The sequence below is a fragment of the Phasianus colchicus genome, chromosome 18 (genome assembly GCF_987193195.1).
Source record: "Phasianus colchicus chromosome 18, bPhaCol1.hap1.1, whole genome shotgun sequence".
Classification (NCBI taxonomy): Eukaryota; Metazoa; Chordata; class Aves; order Galliformes; family Phasianidae; genus Phasianus; species Phasianus colchicus.
This window is the reverse complement of record NC_143453.1, coordinates 6,784,997-6,808,386: the sequence shown is the minus strand read 5'-3', so window position 1 is coordinate 6,808,386 and position 23,390 is coordinate 6,784,997. Positions and strand designations below refer to the sequence as shown.

At 41.0% G+C, this 23,390-nt stretch overlaps 1 protein-coding gene across 5 annotated transcripts; it reads right to left on the bottom strand.

Moving 5' to 3' along the window:
• Positions 1-1,721: 1,721 nt before the first annotated feature.
• SVOP (SV2 related protein) lies at positions 1,722-22,696 on the bottom strand. 5 transcript variants are annotated; one of them, XM_031592464.2, is made up of 16 exons: positions 22,166-22,696; positions 19,223-19,383; positions 17,615-17,700; positions 16,826-16,924; positions 16,185-16,256; positions 15,546-15,670; positions 12,999-13,062; positions 11,662-11,787; positions 11,099-11,227; positions 9,787-9,860; positions 9,394-9,470; positions 8,218-8,325; positions 6,626-6,737; positions 5,949-6,030; positions 5,643-5,732; positions 1,722-5,108 (listed from the first exon to the last, which is right to left on the bottom strand). In XM_031592464.2, the coding sequence occupies exons 1-16, from the start codon at positions 22,198-22,200 to the stop codon at positions 4,902-4,904; spliced, it is 1,647 nt and encodes a 548-aa protein (XP_031448324.1). In that variant the 5' UTR covers positions 22,201-22,696; the 3' UTR covers positions 1,722-4,901. The 5 variants fall into 5 exon arrangements, with proteins under 5 accessions (XP_031448324.1, XP_090008861.1, XP_090008860.1 ...); XM_090152735.1 differs by having other exon boundaries at positions 22,153-22,290; XM_090152734.1 differs by lacking the exon at positions 22,166-22,696 and adding an exon at positions 20,246-20,618.
• Positions 22,697-23,390: the final 694 nt, after the last annotated feature.

The window sequence follows — 23,390 nt, the reverse complement described above, 5'->3', positions numbered from 1 at the left end:
GCCAGAATTTCTCAGAGGTGCTGCTCTGTCCCCTTTCTTATTTCTCCACCTTTTGCCTCCTTGATGCTTGCCTGTGCTGTAACACCTGCAGTACCATTGTGTGGGAATAGGAGCTCCTGTCACATCCAGTCTGTCTGCCAAAGGGTTTCCCACTTCATCTGGCAGCTCACCTGATGTAATGCAGTCACATTCAGAGGGTTGTCATGCAGAAAAGAATAGTGAAAAGACAATACCTAGAAAAAATTTACCATTGATGGATGCTAAACCTAATTGTCTGTAATAGTGCTGGAGTAGGAGCTGTTTGGTGAAGTGGCATCCACTTGAGTTCACTTATTCCAAATATATGAGATATTAAGGACTATATTCTCCTCACGTCTGTGCTGCTGTAACTCCAAACAAAGAACCCAGCTGGCAAAAAGCAGTTGATTCTTCTGATCTCAAAGCCTGTAGGAACAGCTGCCCTGCATCGGTCAGGATGACAAATGCAGCTGTACGTGGCCTCTTAGAAAACAAATAGAAATGACCGGGGATGGGGTTTTATTTCCAGTTTCTATGTTGCTTATTTTCTAAAAGACTACAATTTAACATGTGTGCACAATAAAGATCATAGCCAACTACCTTGTGCGTGATGCTTTTTTTTTTTTTGTAATGGTACCGTGGATAGGACTTCAAATGCTGATTTGACAGAAACATTCCAGCAGATCATCATTCCTTCTCCCAGTGTTTAATGCTACATATTTCCCAAATGTTTCCTCCTGCAGAAGGAAGAGCTGTCATTTCACTTTCTGAGTAGACAAACAAAGCTGAAATAGCGCAGTGTGAAGCAGTTTGGGTCTCTGCACGTGGCTGCCAGTAGCCCTCAGACCAGTAAGAGCTCACAGACAGAACCGTGTGGGGCGCTGCCATTTGACTCAGCTGATCACTCTGCTTGGAGTGCAGAGCTACAGGAGCAGTATTTTGCACTGCTGGAAGCCGTAAATGGAACACCATGGGATAGAAGAATCACAGAGAGTTAAGTTCATTTTTATGGCAACGCGAAGGTAAGAGAACCAGGAGGGAGCCTGGACTGCTACTGCAAATGTGTTCTTGCCCTCTCCAGAAGCAGAGTCAGCACATTTTAGGAACTCACAGTTCTCAACAGCGACGGCCTGTGACACAAAACAAAGCTGGAAACACATCAAGTATCAGTAAAGTTATCCTCTGTAAGCCAGCGGCAGCTCCGGCATTTTGCAAAGCAGAATGAACTTTAGGAATGGCTGAGGATGCCAAAAATTCACGGAAGACACAGAACAAATACTCTCCCAAGTATTACTGCCATGATGCAAATTCACAGCAGTGAGAGCAGAGATGCTGCACGCTGAGATGGGAGCTGTGATAGCACACGCAGTGTTGGCAGATGATCACCTGTGGTGGCTCAGATATGAATCTCTTTGTTTGTAAATCACTGGGCATCAAAATGCCATTGGAAGAGCAGAGGAATGCAGTCAGAGTTACACAGTTATGTCTCGTACAAATGAGATAAGTAAAGTTTACATGAAGAAGTAAATTAACAGAAAGAAGCCTCCCTGCCCTGAAGGCATCCACTATCTGACCATCATGACAAACTGAGGCTACTTACCTTTCTAACAGTCCTATGGAACAGCCATTTTTACTGAAAAAACTATTTATTTGTTCAACATAAAATATCTAGTGTGGAATTAAACGATTCAATGTTGCATCAGTAACAGAGGAACAAAAGGATTATTTTACAACAAGCTCCATATACACAAAGTTTTTAAACATTAAAACGTATCCAGCTTAGAAACTGTACATTCAAACACAGGAAAACATTCAATGTTCTTTCTGCAAGCATTTAGGAATACGAAATCATTCCATCAAAGCACACTTGGAGAATTGTTTTTCCCACAACAGCTTTGCACATTAATATATTGAACAGATAGCAAAACTCTGAATCCCACAACTCTGTTTGCTCTCAGTTATAATCCAAAACTATGTCACTTCATTGTTTTCAATGAACTAGCTCTATTAATTCCTTCATCAGTGAAAAATACTCAGTGTGTAAAAGGATCTTTGGAAGCTTATTATATACATCAGTGGCGTTGCCATATTGACAATGACATGTGATTATAGGGTACAGTGTATCAAGCCAAACAGCCCTTGGTTTTTCAGTGAGCTGTCTACAATGTCCTTCCATTCTTAATAATGCTTGTGTTGTTAGATACATTCTCAGTTGCAGAATTTGTAAAAAGTGAAAAGCAAAAATGCCTTCAGTTATTATCTTAATACAGGTTAACACTGAACCACTCAACAGCATCCAAAGGCTTTGTGTCATCTGTAAGTCTTTACGTTTGAAATTTACTCGATATCTATGCTTCCCTAGAACCCCCTGAATGGATGTTTTGAAGGCCATTGCAATGCTGCTGAATATTGGCTCAAAAAATAACAAAGTGCCGTGTGAACATTAACACTGAAAAAGCAGAACTTCAACAAAAAGGCTTTCAAAAGGTAGCAGCCAGGCTGTGAGGTGGCATTCATCCAGCCACGGATTTCAATTCATATTCCCCCTGACCTCTAAGGTGGGCTCACACCCAGCTGGATTCTCCTATAGGCACTCCAGTTTTGGGGTGTACACTGAACTGTAAGCATCCAGGAGATGCTTCCTTCCTCTGCCTGCACCACGTCCATCCCTCGTGCATCCAAGGGAAATGAGTCAGTGCATCTCTGAGGCAGCACTGAGCTACCCCAGTTGCATAGTATATTACAGAAAGTGATCCAACTACAGCCTGATAAAAGGTGGCAAAAACAAATTACGTGCACTGGTTGTCAGCTCCATGAGAGCCCTGTCTGTTTACTGAGGGCTGACTGGAACTTGAGCTTGCTGGAGACCGAGCACACAGGATACAGACACAGCAGAGACAAAGATCAGAGATAACCAGACCCACACGAAGCAACAGCCACTGGAACAGACAGTGCATTCCTACATCGTCCACCATATCTACAGCAGGATCCCCTGCAAACTGAGCTGCATTTTCATATAGCCACAAAAAGAAAAGTGCCTGCTTATACCAACTGCTTCCAGAATCTCCTACTGCAGCCACCATCAGAAAGCAGTAAGTGAGCAGACAGACATTCTGGTGCCGTGTCAAACTCAAACTTTTCTCAGCAGAAGACACTCAAACATGGAATATCAACAAACTCTTTGGCCTTTTTTAAATTGGTCTGAGTTTCCTCAGTTTCTCATCTAATTCTCCTTCAGTGCTATAAACAAACAGCCCAACATGTCTCAGAGCATTATACAGCACCACAGTGCTGCAAATCCCTAAGTGAAAGGTGAACCCCAACAGTGTTCATTTGTATTGCACCCAAAAAACAGACTCAGCAACCTATTATTGCCCCACAGAAGAGGGGCTTGGTTCCCAGAATACTTAAAATACTCTATTGTGCAAAATTTGTTGCACATTTACCTATGTTTCTGTGAGACAACGGATCACACATATTAGAAAAAATGTATTGCTTTCCCACAGCCTATTCATTAGCATCTAGTCCATCTCATTCCATTAGGTCACGTGTTCCATAGTGAGGAATTCAGAAAGCAAACTGAGCCATAGATGAGACAGGTCCCAGTTTCTGTTTGTATTTTCTTGCTGCATATCCACAGACTCTGAATTCTGACTCTCTGCAAAGACAAATTTCTGACAAACAAGATAAACTTATCCTCACCTGAACTCTGTTGCATTCTCCAACAAGACCAGGATCATCAGCCACCAAGGACTGAAGGAATGAAGTTCTTCTTCTCAGGAAGATTGTGGTTTAGCTCTTCCAGGATTTTTGTTTCTGACATGATGCCAGCTACATTCCTTCGTCACCTGCTTACCACTGCAGTCATGCAATCTGCAGCTATTGAGAAGTGCAGTCCAGCTGTCAAGAGACCAGCTTCTGCTGGGAGACACTCCAAACAGGCTCCGTCCAAACTGTTCCACGTAGCTGTTCAGACTGAGGCATCTTCACCAAACATTTTGGGTACACCACTGCAGGAACACACTTAGGCAAATTGAGCAGAAACAGACCTGAGCCCATGCAGAAAACCACAGCGTGCATCTCCACACACAAAGAGACACCAGCACAGCTGAAGCAGTCTTCACCAAGCAACACAGTGCTCAATGTTCCTGGCAATGGTAGAAAAGTCAAATTCTGCTCCAAAGCATCAAGATTTACAGAGTACATACACTTCTCATATGAGATTCCATCTCTGCAGCAAATACCACTCCTCACCAACTCAAACTACCTGCCTCGAGTGGGAGAAACATTCAGGACATAGATTCCAAGCAATCTCACAGTGCCTGTTAATTCTCATGGAGCAGAACCCATAAGCAAGGGAATAGAAAGCATTGGTTGGTTTGCTGTTACTGCATTGTTGTTGATGGCTAAAAAGTGCAAGGCAGGCATCTAGTTCATAAAACCTATTTTGTAGTGTATGGAATCCACCGTATGCTATACCAAGTACACAATAAATATTAATCTTTTGTTTTTAGGCATCGAGAGTACATTATTTTAATTACAGCTTATACCAAGTGGCATTCAGTTAATTATTTGCTTGACACGGGACATTTTAAGCTGAATAGCTGACCATGCAAGCACAACAGACTTAAGAAAAACCCTTCCTGCTAAATTTCAAACGACATCTGGATCAAATGCCTTTCAGTATGGAAGTAAAGTCTTTATGTGTGTGAGCAAAGAGCAGTAGTGACACAATTTACTTAGGTTCAACCCAGAAGTTCCTGCAGTTTGACACATGACATTGGCAGTGACAGTATGGTCTGCTTTCTATGCTTCAGAGTTGGCCTTTTGTGGAACTTATCTTGCTTATTTCATCCATTTCTTCAGCAGGATTTCATGTCTCATCACTCCTGTGACCCAGAGTTAGACCTGGTGACTCCTGGGGAATGAGATCCTCTCCCAACCATCTCCTGTCCCCATTCTCTGTGGCTGGACTCCTGTAAGCCACGACCTTTCGTTTCAATGGGCAAGAAGAAGGAAGCCACAGCAGCCAGCAGGCAACATCCACTGTAAACTGCCAGTGTTAAATAGACTGAGGATTCCAACATCACCTGCAAAAAACACAAAATATTACCACCAGGAAGAATTTTAGGGCTGCATACTTTTCTTTCCTCAAAGACTACAGAGTCATAAGTTTTCTACTTAGCTTTTTGCAGAGCAGCTGTTCCTGACACAGGCTTCTTAGTCCTGTCCCTGCAGAGCCTGGCTCTCCCAGACTTCCTGCCTAGCATTCCACATCTGCTGCAGGTTCACATTCCCTAGAACTTGAGGTCTCAAAGGAAAAGTGGCACTGCATAACCCACAGAAACCTGTAAGCCCCTCACGGATCCCATCTCCACATGGGTGTCTTCCAAGGAGCCCTTACATCCATCCAGCAGCCTGCTCTGTGGTTATTTATCTCCCATCATAAAACCCTTGAAGTAAGAGGTAAATTCAGAGATGAGCCTGAACTCTCTTCAGGGAACAGGCAACAACAGTCCTTCAACATATCACGCACAGGCTGACCTTGGTATGGCCCTTAAAGTAGAGGAGGCAGGTTCTCCATCACCCTCCTAGGCCATCAGTACTGGGAGAAGGGTTTTTACCTGTGCAATGAATGGCGTTATGAGGGCTCCCACTCTGGCCATTCCACTGCATGTTCCCAGGCCCAAAGCACGTGTGGCTGTTGGGTAAACCTGTGAAGAAAGCACCAGCCCATTAACTCAAGTGAGCAGCTCCCTTCCAACCTCCTTAATCAATGAAAATAGCACTGCAGCAAGTTCTGTTAGACAACAATGAGATCATGAACTCATATCTGGGGTTAGGTTCATTGTGAAGAGGTCATAAAAATGACTTTCCCACCATGTTCTCACTCCCCTTAAATAGTCTCATTACAAAACCAGCCTCCTTACCTCTGGAGTGTAAACATAAGCAGCCTGAAATCCTCCTGAAATAAAAGCTCTTGCAATGAAGAGCAGCACAGTAAGGACATTTCTGTGAGAATAAAAAGGAGAGCAGTGTTTGGGATTGTTCTGTACAATCTGTTTGTTTAACTTGGAGGCATGTGCAATAAAAAAAAAAAAAATGCTGATTTCATTACAACAATTTCTTTTTTATTTTTATTTTTTTAAATGAACCCTTCTTATTTTTTCTGGACCCTTAATGTAATAATGATGCCAAACAATTTGCATTCCCACAGTCGCATCAGTTTTCTAAGGGTATTCATTCTAACTGACAGCTGTAGACTGTAGAAATAAACAGCCAGTGCCTAGGCTTATCTAAATAAGAAAAATATATTCCATGTTATGAATGGTGCTAACAAAAAATATTGGCACACACAAGAAGGAAGTCAAACTGCAGCTTGTCTGTTTAAAATACATGAACCTACATGCCAACTGAATATTTACAGCTTTGAAAGGTTTCTCATTGCACAGTTTCTGTACTGTGCCTGAAAAGGTTTAAATTCAGAGAGCTCTCCACTGCCTATTTTGCACTGCCTTGTTCTTCAGTCCCAAGAAACAAACGTTGTCTCCCACCACAATTCAGAAAGAACACAGATTAAGCACTGGTATTTCACTGTTTTACTTACCTTCCAACACATAGAAACAGCAGCAGGCTGCAAAACGAGAAGACAAAAAAGGACAGGGCCATGGTTTTCTTGCGGCCTATCCGATCAATAATCCACAGTGTTACTAACACACCTGTAGAAGGAGGCAAGTTGATTGTTGGGGATTAAGCACAGGTGGAGGCTGCATCAACTGGCTTTTAACATTGGCTACGTTATTTAGATTTGAAAATCTGCTCTCATAGTACTTTGCTGGCAGAGGAATGAAGCAGAGGTGTGCAGTAGATTGGTCCAGTTACTGTTAGCACATGCAAAAAATAGCACTCTGTGTCCCAGCTGGTGAGTTTTGCTCCATGTTCACAGTGGCTGCACACTCACTCAGGGGACACGCAGTTGTAGCAGTGAGCAATCAACTCTGACATCTGCTAAATATTGATTACTGCAGTGGTTACCAACCTGAGTGCTAAAAATGCCTGCCTTATGTCTAACTAGAATTTAGAAACTATCTTTTGTTTCAACTTCCAACCCCTGGTCCCCTACTAATCTTTCTACTGCTTAGAACCTAATATTTTCTTTCCATTGAGTTTTTTATATGTTGCCATTAAATCTCACCTGCTCTTTGATAAAAGAAATGGATCAAGCTCTTTAAGTCTCATATTTTTAAGTATTCTCTCTTCTGCAATTTGTCCAGATCCCTTTAAAAGCAGATGCACAGCAAGTGTGGAGATTATGCAAGTACTGATGTTGCCAGTCTCACATTCGGAGATATCCCAATTTGTATTTCTTACATCCTGTCTTAGTATGTGCCAGGACCAAACCAGTCTGTTCAGCTATAGCATCAGTCCAAAACTACAACTGTCTTCCATTCACTTATGTCCTTCCCAGAATGACTTGTATACAGGATATTCCTCTCATTAGGTAGGGACTATGCACATTTGCCACACACTCACAACTTTTCACCAATTAAATGACTTCTCTTAGATTTCATGTCCCTGAAACTACAATATAGAGCAGTGAAAATATCCCCACCACTGCCTCATTGTAGTATTTCAAATAGATTAGTACTGAGAGATCATCTTTTACATCTGAAGAAACACTAGCTATTAAATAGCTATTAAATACTATCTGGATCATCCCATGTAAGACTGTTCATTGAAATTCATTTTAAATTGACTGAAAATCACAGCTGTGCTGGACAGAGTGTTATGAAACAAGTCCTCCATTGATTCTCTATATCCAGGATCCTTTTCAAATAGTTTTGGATAGTCACTTATGGATAAAAGTTCAAGTGATTCTGCCCCTTTTATTTAATCGTTACTCTTCCTCTGAATGCCTAATATGTTTCTTGGAACAAATCCATAGTAAGACAGGCCATTATAGGTTCACAAAGCAATTACTAGTGATTTTATCTGTGATGATGCCACAGACAGTGAAGGGAGCTGCAGCTACTGTGTGTACTGCATGTATCTAACAGTTCAAGCAAGGAGCCCCACTGCTTCTGGAAATACAGTGGCATTAGGCCAGACAAGAGAGCCCACTTTCTGTCATGCCAAAGTTCATTCCAATTACACTGAGCTACTGGCAGTGAAAAACTGGAGCTTTTTATCACCACTTACCTGGGAATTCTGACAGGGTTGTCCAGAGCAGATCAGTGTAGTCTTCCTCTGTCAGATACTCACAGGTCAGGCTGCACTTTGCTTTAACTTCTTTTCTTCTACTGGAAACTGTAGGAGAAGAGAAAAAATAAACAAAACAAAACAAAAAACAAACATATTTTAAGTAATCTGTTCTCTGCTCATCTTCCTTTACTCCTGGTAAAGGAACCATTCTTACTGCTGAAAATAAAAGAAGGGATGTGAACCAAAGAAATGCTGCTGCACAGCAAGTGTATTCAGACCAGAAGATACAGCTGGAACTGAACAGATTATGGTCTTATATGTGGCAGGATGTCTTACATGTGCAACTAGAATGAAAACTTACACCTGAATATCAGATGTACAAGCTTAGTGATTTTCCAGCCCAGGGCTTATGACAGTGAGCAGAACTAACATTTGTAACACAGGTTTCTCTCTACATAAATTGGGATTTAACCCTTCTTCTGTACTTTGAGAGGACAGAATAATTCCAAGTCCTTGTGACAAAAAGAAAAAATATATATATTTTTATGGACTGCACTGTTGTGCAAGCTCTGATTCTGTGTCTTTTCCCAATGCTATCCATCCCCTTCCCATAATTTTCAAACTACCAGACAGTTTTGACTAATCACAAATGTTCTGAATAAAGTCATATCTCCCCTAGGGAATCAAACTTCTTAAGCCTCTTCTTGAAGCAGTCAAAGCTTTTTTTTATACATAAAAACCTGCAACAGAAAGGGCGTTGATTTCCTAGCATTATCTTTTTTCTCCTCAGGTCTTCACATCCTGAGAACCTGGGAGCTCCACAGGAGCAGCAGTTATCTCTATCTCAGAACCAATTAGGCCTGTCAAATCTAGAAATTTACATTTATTCAGTCGTTCTTTACTCAAGAAGAACAGACACATTTTCTGTAATGTGTCTTCCTTTGAAGGTTGTCTTGCTGTGTTACATTTGGGGCTCAGAGACACTGCAGGACCTCTCTGCATTGTGAGGGAAACAAGGCACTGTCTGCCAATAGTGTTTAAAGAAAGAAGATGCCTTAAAATTCAGGCTGGCAACCACATCCTTACCAAACTAACTGCTGAAAGTCATCAAATAAAAGATATTCCATTACTTTACAGGGCATATTTAGAAAGAAGAGATGGTCTAGTACTCACTGCTGCACACATCTCCTGCTTGGAAGAACTCTGTAGTTAATAAAACTAACCCATAGTATGAAAAAGCATTGGAAAACCTGCAAGGATGAAAAGAAGAGAGGAAATCTCAGCTGACCACACCTATGGTAAACAACTTGAACCACAACCAAACCCACTGTGTGAGGACTTCCACCAAATACAACCTCAAAGCCATTTCCTATCAGCAGTCAGAAAAGGAAGAGGCAATTAGATCAAGAATGTTAGTGATTGAGTGGTTTAATAAATTACAAATCAATACAGTTTGGGCTTTTTTTCGTGAGGGGAAAATTGCTGTATTTTAGTGATACTGTTAAACACCTCAATTAAAAACCATTAGAGCAGTGCTGGCACTGAAGCATTTATATTTTCTCTTACCATATAAACCAGAGTAACAACGTGGTCCATCTAAAATGGGGGGTAAAAAGGTCCCTCATTTTTCCTCGGTCTTCCTGTTGGAAACAAATGTAAGTCAGAGGATCAGGGTGCTCACAGGTTCCAGATTGAAGGATGTACAGTGGCAAGGGATAACAATATACAGGATGATGTACTTGGACAAGTTCAGTTTGAACTTGGGGTTCTTCAGGTTGGAGGAGCCAACAACGAAGCTGGAATCCAAGTAAAGAATTCCTCTGCCAAGTGGAATTCTCTAGGAGCACAACATTATCAAAACAGTTCACGCACATGGCACAGTACTGCTTCATGAGGAAGGTGAGAATCTGAATAAGGAGGGGCTGGAAAGTGGAACAGCAGAACTTTGCCAATGCACAGCTAGCATATGGTTCATGTAGCCTTCAGTCAGCTCTGCTAAATTAGCACAGTCCATTGAGACCCAGGGCAAGGTGCCAAGGAACTACAAGCAGCCCTCCAGCAAGCAGACCTCTTTTCAACAGTGTGTTTCTAAAAGAGTGGCAGGCTCAGCTCAGAAACCTGTGGTTAAGGAAAAATGCTTTCCCACCCCACCCTAAAAACAGAATCTTCCAAAACTTGTAGAGCATTCCTGCACAGCCCATCATCATTACCCTGACTGAACCAAGTATTTGTTAAAGGCACAAGAGCTCTAGTCCTCACCCACCTAGGCTGCAGAAAATTGAACTTGTATCTCCAATTAGTAAGACCATTTCTAAAAATCTCCTGCTTAATTCTACAATTTTGCTGCTGTTCAAACCTGCAAGCTTGCCTCTGCTGTTCCTGCTTGCTGGCTAACTTTGTAACTTTTTTTTCTATGAAAGTCTGCTCTGTGTTCTGTAAACGCAGAGCCAATTTATATGTTGACAGGGGTGCTGAAAAGTTGGCTATGTAACACTGAAGTGAAAAGAAATCCAATGTAATTCATGCAGTAGCATACAGTTCAGAAGTAACGACCTGAATTGCTCCATGCAGTAGGACTGAATTGAAGCTTGCAGCATTCCAGCTCCACGAGATCGGGATTAAATTCAAGAGATACACCTAGACAGCCTGATTCCACCTCATCCTATGAGTTCAGATCTGGGAGGTGTGATATTCTTCAAAAGTAGGGTCTTTCTCACTGTGGTTTGAGCATATATCATCACCATCTCTCATTTTTTGTTAGTGGTTGAGACATTAAAATTAAAGTTAACATGGATTATTTGCTTACATAAATCCCTATGACTACAGTACAGTTTCACTGTTATCCTGAGTGATTATCGTGTCAGTTACCCATACATACCTGCCTGGAAATAATTAATTTTCCTAGAGGCATTGGAGCTCCGTTTTCTGTTGCTATCCGCTTTAAAGTAGCAATTGCTTTTTCTTGATTTCCAGATAATACATCATACCTTGCACTTTCTGGCAGCCACTAAGAGAGCAAAGCAGACCATATGCACAATGATGTCAAAAACACAGCAACCAACAAACTGCAGACTTTATTAGTGAGCTTACAGTGGGAAATCTCCATGATCCCAGCAGACTGCTAACATAAGACAGGATCATAGAACCAGTCTTTAACAAATCAAAAAATCTCCTTTGTGTCAAATGTCAAGTTCCTCTTTAGGCTTCAAGAAACTGCAAAACAGCTTTTTTTTTTTTTTTTTTTTTTTGCCATACAGTCAGAACTCCAGCCTAAATTTTTCTGTTGTCTCTTTTCCATTCTCAAGAAATGTTGAGCATTTTTGCAGGATCTTGACATTATCCTTTCTCAGTGGGGAAGGCAAAGCATCCCAAGCAGATAACAAGATGCTCTACGCATTCCAAAATTTGCATTTTTAAACACATCTTTAAGATAATACCTACAAAACACAGGACAGCGAAGAGCAAAAGGGGGAGGGCAGAAAGAATGAGAAGCCACCGCCAGCCAAGAGTGGGCATCACCAGCACTGCTAGGAGGACTTCAAACACAGTTCCAATGGCCCAAAAGACCTGCCAAAGGGAAAAGAAACAGTCACAAATGAGAATGCTATTAAACATTCTCTGAAACATTCAGAAATGTGCTCTCTAGGGACAGCTGGAGAGAGAAATGCCAGAGACATTTCAAACATACACCACTGCATGCAAACAGAAATCCAGAGATGTACTGGGGATTTGTGTACATGTTGCAGAAGCTCAGCTCTGAAAACCGAATGTCACCTTTCTTTTGACGCTCCTGTTTAACGAGAGGTAGCTTCTTATAAGGAACAGACTCATCACATTCTGCTTCTTAAGCAAAATGACTGCTAACATCTATGTATGGGTATTGTACCCATCTAACACTGCAAGATTTATTGTATTTGTCTTCTTTTGCAAAACCAAGCTAGCAAAGCCACACAGAGTTTGTCCTATAAGTGAAAGAAGGAATTGATACCTTCCTAGCAAATAATGGAGCTGGCACCCTGTTGCATGTCCTAGCCATGCACGATTATTCTCCTCTGGATTATGAATCCATAAAAGGATAATCTTTTTCTTGACAGCTCGCTATTTAATGCTCAGAATATATTTCTAACCCAGTATTACTCTGAGGTAGCCCAACTGTGGCAGAACAAAAATGACACAGAAGGGAGTGATTCATCTGCTGAACTCTATTTACAAAAGCTTAAGCAACTGAAAGTAGGACTAGCCAGCAGTTATCTTAGAAAACTGAGTAACTGAGAAGCTGTTTCAGTGTAGTGAGGTTTTCCATGAGGATGCTCCTTCCAAATGCACCACATCAGACAAGTAACAGCACTGCTCTCTGCCTAACTGTCTTCTACTGGCACACTTCAATTCAAGGGCTGCAAATTTTGCTTTTAAAGTATTTATAAGGCAAAATTCCTCTCTGTGTGACTTTGATACATTTGAATTGAATCTGGAGAGCTGAATTTAGCCTTGCACTTACTGTACAGTCAGCTCTTCATTATCCATTACTGAGCTGTACATCAATTTCACTGCAGCATTAGGTCACACCAGAGGGCTCTCTGCATGCTGCCTTCAGAAATGCTGGATACTTGGCACTGTTCTGGGACCACTGGCCTCAGTGCTGGAGAACTCCATGCTAACTTAACTGTCAACACCTGACTGCTGCCATGTGTGACATTATTAATCAGTACAACTGAATGGTTGCGACCAACAGCGGAATTTGTCCCCTGTGGACCAGCACACACAGCTACACTGCTCACCTCTATTAATAAAATGCATTTTGCTCTGGCTTTCATCGGAAGGAATTCGGCATATAAGGTTACCCTGTAAGAGTGAACATTGAGAAAAACATCATGTTAGCACACTGAGAGATGTCAGACACTATGCTTGTCTTTTATTAAAATTGCCAAAACCACAGCAGTAACAAAAACCCTTCCTAGTATTCAGAGCCAGGGAAGCGTGCACACTGGTTCAGACTTTGCTCCATCAACACAATGTCTTTTAGTTCATCACTGCAAAAGAAGGCAGAATTTGCTCTGCTCACGTGGCTTATAGTTGCTAGCTAAATGTAACAGTTCTTGCTGCATATGTTTGCTTAAAACTGCTTTGATCTGGGACAGGCATGATGTCTGCATTTTCAATATGGTCTATCAGCAGTCCATGCAAACTCTTGCTAGTTAAGTTCTTATTTACACCTGGCTCAGAGGACATCACATTGGCCTACACTGCCAAGTTTCCATTTTCTAAGACATAATTATTTTCAAGATCTGATTGTGCTATTGGTATTAAATAATTCCCATTCTTTTACAATGAGGAATCAAAAAGAAATAGTCTAACTTTGCAGAACTGCCATTTCCTGATTGTGCCAATGGTATGGCTTCTGTGTGGACAGAAGACAGAACCAAAGGGCCAGCAGACAGCCAAGGCTCTCTTGTCTTCTTCAGTCTGGTAAGACTCTTGGCTCCTACTCTCTTTGCATTCCAGTGGCTCATCCTCATCTTTGAAAGAATACAATATCTTTGAAAGAGTGGATGTTGCAAAGGTGAGAGAACAATCATACTCATGGTGACATACTATCTCACAGGAGATTGCAAGAGGCCTCAGGTGCAGGTCCAACATATGCAGAGGGAAAGGGACATCTGCTATAGTTAGTTAATTTATTACTGCTGGATGTATTCTTTTTAAGAGCACGTTTCATACAAACCTTTCTCCCATACCAACTATAGAATACAACAATATAATTATAAAGATGCCAGCGTTATTTCCCTGAAATACAGCTACTCATAGCCAAAGTAATATTGTCTACTTAATACTAGAAAGGAGCTATTTCTCATGCCAGATATATATTAATTCTTTTCATCAAAGCTATTGCTGTTATAGTTAGAGCAAGAAACAGACTCAGTAGCAATGGAATCCACTCTGAGCTCTGTAACCAGCTCTTTGTCTCTCATTAAGTCATGCAGCCCTTATGCTTTATCCACCTCTCTGTAAAGTGGTATTAGCTGAGCTGTAACTGTTCCACTGGGGCTCTGTGGAACATCATTAATATGAGTTTGCAGTATGAGGCATTATTAATTCTGATGCTTCGTCTTTGTTGTCCTCCTGCCTCATTCCAGTTGTGCTCAGTTGGAACTGCATGGCAGAAAATGCCTCACTGCTGCTCAATACACAGCAGGATAAGAACTTTCCAATTTTACATGCATGTTATGCTTTTGTGCAGCTTCTAACAGGGAGCAGATGAGCAGTAAGAGAAGATTAATAAAACTGTGAAGCTCCATCTCAGCTCTGAATCTTTTATCTGGGAATAGTAATAGAAAAGACAGGATATTGACTTGCCTTGTGAAGAAGTCTATGAGCCATCAATCAAAGTTAGGTTCTGATTACTCTGAAATAGCACCTCCACGGAGCAAAATATCAATTATTAATAAGGATAAAAGACTATGTGGAGAAAGACCAGGTATACTCATCCCTTTCCATTTATAATTAAAAGCCAAGAACAATTTATTTATTAAAGTGGAAAATTTAGAGATCCTCCTCTTCAGAATGGAATGATACAGTCCTAGAGAAATATCCTGACACTACCTTCGTACCAGAAATGTGTCTGAGCCATGAAGACATCTGAACTGCTCCAGATTTGGGCTATATGATTTTGGAACTCCAGATCAGGTTCAGACGTGAAGGTTCAGGCTCTGATTGAACAACATTTTAGAGCTTTACAAAGCAGCAGTAGTCAAGGCTTCACTCTACCTCTAACTGCTAGTGTTTAGATCATCATCTATCTTGCAGAAAATCCATGTCACCCCTTATTGACTACTCCCAGCACAATTTGTTAATGCACTGTTTGGGCACGACTACAAAATGCTGTCTATTGCACTTTATCCACTGCTAGGAGAGCTATTTGGGCCTCTCCTTTTCACCTGAGGGAATGAGAGGAACTTAACAGGACTCAAGGCATACAACATACCACATTCAGGTACCCAGCTTTTTCACACAGAAGTCATTGTAAATCTGATAGATCACCTCAGTGATCTATTAGATATCACAGAATCACAGAATTGCCAGGGTTGGAAGGGACCTCAAGGATCATGAATCTCCAACCCCCCTGCCACATGCAGGGCCACCAACCATTCCACCTAATGCTAGAATATCTTCAAAGGCTTATCAGAATGTAATATATCAGTTCCAAAATTCTAAGAGGAAAGTGGGCTTGGGATAACTTAACTGAGGGAAGTCTTCCATTTGACATAAGAATTTAAAAAAAAATAACACAAAGAAGATAGAAAAGAGACTTGTGAATATTTACTTACGACTGAGGCACTCCTCCAATCCCAAAGCCCACCAGGCCCCTCAGCACCAAGATCCAGCTGTATATTGGTGCAAAACCACTGAGGATCCCATAATAGAGAGTCCATAAGACGCTAATCTTTAGACCCTGTATTTAACAAACAAGCAAGGGAAAAATAAAATTTCTGCTGTAACACAACATAAACAACATGTAAACTAAAGCTTCACAGCCAGAAAGTTCAAGTGCTACTTCTGTAAGTCCAACAGCTAAAGGTTTCCTAAAGGCTAGTCTAAGGTGGCACGGGTGGTACCAGGACAATAACATGATCAGTAGGTGATGAATTTATGAACCCATTCACAAACTGAGCAGAGAATTCCTCTATTTGTAGAAGGATTAGCTGTATTGCACCCAGAATTTCACAGAGGCTTTCACAACAACAAAATGCTTCACACTACCAGGCTCTTTATTTTTCTCACTTCTTATTTTCTGCTTTACTCTCCCAAACTTCTGTCCTTTTATTTCATGGGAGGTTGCTTCTGGCTCTGCTTAATTCTGCTTAACTCTACATACATATGAGCCATGACATCTGTAAACATCACTCATTAAAATATGCACACTGCTGCAGTACTTCCATATCTTCCAGTAGGAGCTGAACACTTACTGTTTTTCTCCCATACTGGTCTGAAATGTTTCCCCAGAGGGTGGAGCTGGACATCATTCCCACAAACACTACCTAGGAAACACCAGAAAAAAAGTCTTCTACTTAACAACAAGACAAGTAAAAATTCCCATACGACAGCAAAGAAAACACAATTTCAAATGAAACTTGAAAACTTCAGCACTAACAGCAGGCCAAAATTTTCACGTGTTCTGGGTCTAGTTCCTCTGCAGTAGAGACTATTAAAGGCAATTATTCATACACTGAGATTATTCAAAATGCACTCTAGCCCAACTTTACATCTACTGAGACGAAAGGGAGTTTGTTGTCCAGGAATTGGGGTGAATTTCAGCAGAGTGAATCTTTGCAAGGCTACTTGTCTTCAGAGAAGAATGAAATCTTGCCCATTTAAGGTAATGGCAATTATTCTGAGTCAATTCATATATTTTCCTGGAAATTACATGAAACTCTGCAGTTAAAGCTTGCAAATTTTCCTCATTTCTCACTGAGTTTTCCTTCTTCAAGCTCTGGCTTTTAAGAAAGGCCATGAACAGATTTAACTGTGGAATATAAAGCATAATGTCTGAATAACAGTGAGTGGAAAAACCTTACAGAATACAGGAGCTGTCAGTTATTTTTCCTACCGATGTGAGCAATGCAACCTGCCAGCTTGGTAATCGCCACTCACAATGAAGCTGAGGAGCTAGGATACTTAAAATCATCATTTCCATAGCATCTGCCATCTAGAAAGGTAAAAAAGAAACAAAAATAAAGAACTGCCTGTAAATTAGATTGATATAACAGTCATTAATCCTCCTTCTTGAAGCTAACTTTGCTTCTTCTCTTGACATTTCTTCTCTGTAGGTGAAACAAAACACTTATGCTTGCAAGGTACAGTAGGTGTCCACAGTAAATAAGGGCTCCAGACATCATTACCCAAAAATACACCACAGTGGATGTAACATAAAATGCTTCAGAAATAGCAGAAAAGTGAAAACAAAGCCTGTCTTCCTGTTCTTGATATCAAAGTTTAAAACTAGAAGTGGGGAAGCTTAAAACTGAATTGGTGTTCATCTGAAGCAGAGACTACAGTAACATTGACTAATACAGCAAAGAAAGAATGTAGCTGATGGGATAAATGTGCTAAAATCGTTGAATGAAAACTGAGATCTGTAGGAATAGGATTGTATCCTTTCCATTCGAAATAAGTATTTTAAGTAAAGAGTTACAGCAAGAGAGAAATCAATTATTCTTTACCTCCACATAACAAGTTTGAGTCCAGCTGTCACTCTAGTATTTCAGGTAAAATTCTTCCTCCATTGCATAATTATCTGTTTAGAGACTTTTGTCTACAGAGAATGGCTACAGAATTTGAAATCACTGGGATTCTGTAACAGGTGATCATGCAATTCATCTTGCTAACAATTACTTGCCCATGCTAATCCTGTAATAACAGAGAGCTTCCACTGGAACTTCCCAAATCCAATGGCTTCCACCGCATCTTCCACCATGAAAGTATCTAGAAAGAAAACAATCTGAGTGCAGAAACATACTCCTTTCATAGTAAGATGCATCCCTTGATGCAGCATTTTCTGTCAATGCAGTTATTTATTAACTGGGTAATCTGCTTAGATTTAAAATAACTAACAGAGAGCTACTTTGCTTTTATACAACTCTTACCCAAGAAAATCTCCATGTTTTTCAGAAATTGTCTTAGAGCCAAAACAATTCTAAATATTTATAAAATATTTTCTTGACAAAGAAATAAATCAGAGTAACACCAATGACTTCAGTGCATTCTCAGCCTGCTACTCCTGGGAGTGACCCCACCAGCACTGACTTACAACTTCCTTTGGTGAGAGGTATATATAACAGCACAGAGCAATACTATACAAGGGATGGAACATGCAGAAGAATATTTTATCGAACCAAGAGTCAAACTATAATTATTTGAATGAAGAATTTGTCCAAGACATCTATATCTTAATACAGTTCTGTTAAAAATGCTGAGGGTTCTTGTTTCATTACCTCATTATTTTGTGCTATCTGAACAAGCAATGATATCTCAAATTCCTTTGCTCAAACAGAAAATGAGAAATACAACCAAAATATGTTTTGATTTTCCATTTGTCTAAAACAATTTAAGTGTCAAGGTTTTAACACTTCCAGCTCTTAATTAAGCACATATGCCACAGAAAAGTTTTATCTAACTAAGAGTTGGACATTCTCACAAAGCAGAAGACCAAAAGGAAATCAAAACCAAAGCAAAATGAAATCAAACAAAAACTAACTGACAAAACAAGAAATGTCATGGGACCCCAATCTAAGACTGCAGCCCAGGCAGTGGGCATTGAAGCTCAGCATGCTGGCATGTTGCATCACTTCCACTTTTTTGAGTGATATGCCAACTGAACCTCTGTATCTATCTGCAGATTTGCATTGATGCAGTAAGTCTTTCAAGAAACTCATCCACTTCACGCCGTTCTGGCTCCTACTGCATCAATATGTTAATAAATAAATCCCTGGGAAAACAGCTGTTCTAGAGAACTTCAGTATGTTTTGTGCTAAGACACAATTAGCACTTCTCAGATCTTCCCTCAGGACAGTCAGCTCTTTTCTCTTAGGCAGAAAGCAGAGGCTGGGATATGAATGTATTCTGTGTCCCTCTTGTTCTCTAGGTTAGTGGGAGACAGGAGCACTGCAGAGGCTTTGTGCTCAGCCCTAAAGGTGAGCCAGGTGTAACTGTTCCAGTAAACTTGGTGATGATTTAGGAGTACTGATCAGTTTTAAAGGAAACTTAGCCAAACTGCCTATTTGAAATAGGTGCTGACAACTGGATACCCCCATCAAATCAATCCAACAAACAAAGAAATCCTTAGGGGACATCATAACTAAATCCCCATGTTCAGGTGTTTTGTCTATGTTACTGTCATCTTTTTTGATCTGGGGATCTCTAACTTCTCTAAACCCAATGCACTTATCCTGGCTGAAATGAAGAGGCCACATCTTTTTCCTTGAAGGGAAACAAGAAACCTGCTCACCATCAGTTGGGTTGGCAAATTCTTTTGGCACTGCAGCTCCATCCTCCAACTCGATAGCCTCTAGCTCTGTCCGAACGCCCTCAATCTGAATTTCATGTTCTCCTGAAATGGCATCCTCCTCTGACCTTGAACTTTCTCCAGTGCGGCGAAACTTGACTACCCTAAGAAAAGAGAAATGAGGATTAATGCTTTGGTGGATGTCTTGTGGATTGCTGTGTTCAGTTAGTCTTGAAATGCTATTTGATCAAAGAGGTGATGGGCAGGGAGAGAACAAGACATGAAAAGAGAACTTTGCTGAACTGATCCAACTTTCATGACTTACTTAAGAGTGATTTTTTGCAAGGCTTCACATAACATGGAGGAGGTCCACCTCCCATCATTTAACTTTCATGTGACGAAACAAAGATTTTAAAACAGGCCTAACATAACTAGTGTAACACATCCCTCAGCCCTCCTTCAGTCCATCCCAACATCAGTGAAACTTTTCACCTTGGTAACTGACAATTTCTTGGACTTCAGTGAAGCTTTATTCCTTGTTGTTGGAGATAGATTAAATTATTCTTGCTGCTATCTCTTTGACTTCTGGTGCTTAAACATTTTAATTCTATGATAAAAATGAGCAGAAAGTCCCTTGAAATTCAGCTAAATCCTCTGCTTTAAAGGTTGCCAAAACTAAAGTAGCTGCATCCTTGCCAGCTGCAGCTGCAGCAAACTGACAGGCATGCATGACATTTCTAAAGGTGATCTGAAAGACTTTATGTATTTGGCAATCTTATTTTCTCTTACAAGTGCTGATGGCGCAATCCTTATGAATGTAAGGGCAAAATGACAGGCAACCTACACAACTCCTGCAAATGGCTTTTGGTCCAATAAGAGGATGGAAGAATTAAAATCTCAGTCTCCCATGGGTTGTCTACAACTGAAGGAGTCCTGGCTGCAATGAACCATCCAGTCCAGCTCAGGATTTCTCTGTGGAAGAAGCATAAAGCGAAGGGATCCAAAACACTTTTCAGTTTCACAGACCTGGCACATAATATAGCTGACCACATCCCATCTGGGGAATTGCACGAACTCACTAATGATATTCTGGCAACAATCTGGAGAGAGAGAGGTACAGTCATCGTTTTGTGAGGCTGTCACACACAAGCAGTTGATTTGCAGGCTTGTGAGATGTTTTGGGACTGCTTTTTTTGTTCATATAAACAGGACAACTTGAGATATGCATGGGGTAAATAGTTAGGGTAATACTTGGATTAAAAATGTCCCTGAAGAGATAATCCTCATACAATCTACAACATACAAAGTCTTAGCACTCACTGATGTTGCCTGCCTGTGAGATGATTTATTTATTTTTATTACAAAGGGCGATTAATAGGAAAATGCCATTCATGTTGTACTTGCAAAAGCTCTACAAGCAACTGGTTTAACTATACTGAAAGTAAACTTTTAGATTTGCAATTTCTTGTCATTAAGAAGGACTATTACCATAATTTCAGTAGCCCCAAAGCCTGAAGCTAAAAAAGAAATTGAAGGATTTTGAGAGCTACAAAAAGCCACTGCTCCATGGGGTTATGACTGAATATCATTCATGCAAACTATACTTGTAACTAGACCATGTTTCAGTAAGCTACAAGCCACGTTTTTTATACTAAGAAAAACCTTTCCAATGTAAAATACCACAAAGCCCATGTATTACTTCTGTTTCATACTGTATAGCTCAAGTGGGCTTTTGGAACTGAGCATTTTGGGGAGTTCCAGGTGCTACACAAAGGTACACTGATTGATCTAAAAATCATAAATTCTTCAGTGGCAATCCAAGTACAGAGCTCACATTCCTCATCACAAAGAATTAAAGAAAATGCTTTTCACTTTAAACACACGAAGCAAATTGACACAAATGAAGAACAACATGCAGTGCCACCAACCATCCCACACTTGGAAAATGCATCTCAGAGAGCTGCATTTGTTTGCAAGATCCCACAGTATTGAATAAGTCTAATTATACCTTCATTGAAAAATACTTCAGAACATTTTTGCCCTCTGTGCTTAGTTTTCTAAAATAAAGAGATTGGGAAATCATTATTTTTACTTTTAAGGTGATTACAACTGAGCTGAGCACTTGAAAATACCTGGAGCTCACGTCCATCTCCTCAACTTATTAAAAATGTTATTGGACAGACTGCTCTGTCATTGAGATGAGCTCATTAATATTTAAAATCAACTTTAAGCATTTGTTCCCCGCCTTGCAGAGTGAATGATTTCCAAATAGGAATATATTTCAAACCACGTGATAATGGAGCACTGGGAGAAACGCATTTATTTGCAAAGACAACATTTTGCACCCGTGAAAAGGAAAGGAAATCTTGCTGTTAAAATGCTTTTCTCACCTTTTTGCACAGATTTAACAACCACATCCCAACAGCACGGAGTTTGTTATAAACAACAGCATTCTCCCTGTGCAGCAGTGTGTGCTTTACTGCAACGTACAGTGAGCAAATATTAACGACACTCAATGCAAACACACCTTTGCAAAAAGAGGTTGTGATCTGCAATCAGCTCACGGCACAAAGCAGGAAGCTGAGGAAGATGCCTTCCTTAGCCCAACGTTATTTACAGATGCAATGCACCTTGCAAATGCAATAGTAGTATTTCCTCTCAGAACATTTTTTGGCACTTTCACGGTTTCGTTCCAGCCCTCCTTATTTCTACCACCATCAGGTTCATGCAAAAACATAAACGCATTGGATTTATATAACAACTGAATCCCTGCATGCCCCCAGGATGCTGAAGCCAGGCAGCTGCACAAGGAAAATGGCCTGCTTCCCAGGGCCTGAGACACTTCCTAAAAACAATTCCCTTAAAAATCGCCAGGATGCACAACATCCCTGCAGCCCGTTTAGAAGAAACCCTGCGCATCCTCGCTCCCCTACCGGTGCTACTTACGGCAGCTGTCTCAGCTGGAATAAATCATCCTCCATTGCCAGGCTGCGTCTGGAGGAGCTGCTCTCATCGCTCTCGCATGGCGGGGATGGATGCAGCTGTAGGAAAACGGGCACGGGTGGATGGAGGGCTCTGGTGGTCGCAGGCACCGGGCACGGTGCGGCACCGCACGGCACAGCACGGCACGGCTGGGCTCGGCACGGCTCAGCACGGCACGCCGGGGAGGGCTGAGTGGCTCCCTCCCCTTGCCGTGCTTGCTGCGGGATGTGCCTGCCAGCCTGCACCGGCTTTCCCGGCAGCCGTGACCAGGGATGCGTCCGTTGCGAGGTTGAGGCACAAGGGATGCTAAAGTGGCAGCAGAGCTGGGCAGCATTGGGACTTCTGTAAGGAAAGCCAAGCAAAGTTATTGTGGGCACGGCTGATCCTGAAATGATAGCAAAGGGTCTTTGAGGGGAGCACGGTGCAGTCAGATAAGCTGTTAACACTCCACTTTCATGAGGGTCTTTGCAGATTATGTTGTTGTTCCAGTGCCTGTTTCAGATACCCAAGGAAAGTTCCCATATTTAATCTCTTCTGGTGACCTGACAGGGTTTCTGAGTGTGCACTCCACAAACTCAGAATGAAATCACTTTGTAAAAATCTCAGTCATTTAGCAGCAAAATATGCTGTCACCCAGGTGCATTCACCCCTGTAGACTTTCTTCTGCAATTGGAAGAGAAAATTTACTTGTGCATTTACAAAAGAATCCTTTCCAGAGAAAGGCATGCAGGAGAAAATTAAAAGAAATGTGCTAGGAAGATGACTGGGAGACTTTTTTTACATTATTAAAATGTAAGATACATTTGACTAATTAAAAAATGGCCTGAAATCAACAAGGTGAATTCAGATGAAGACAGGTGAAAAGTATTAGTGAAGAATAAGACAGAAGGCGTGCAAATTCAGACCAGGGAAAACAGATGATGTCCAACAGAGGGTGGGCCTGGCTGTGACAAACCAAGCACGCTCAATATGTGACTGAGTGTTGTTCAGCAATCACACAGATTCAGTTTATGATGCTAAATACTGAAAATATGAATAATTTTTAGTATTTATAGGAAAGGTCTCACAGGCGGTGTAGCTAGAGTTTCAGCTGCCTTAAAAGTTGAAAGAATAATTCTTTAATTTGTGCCTGGGAGTAGAATCCTGATGCTCACACTAAGCAGCTTCATTTCACATAACTGTGTCCCCT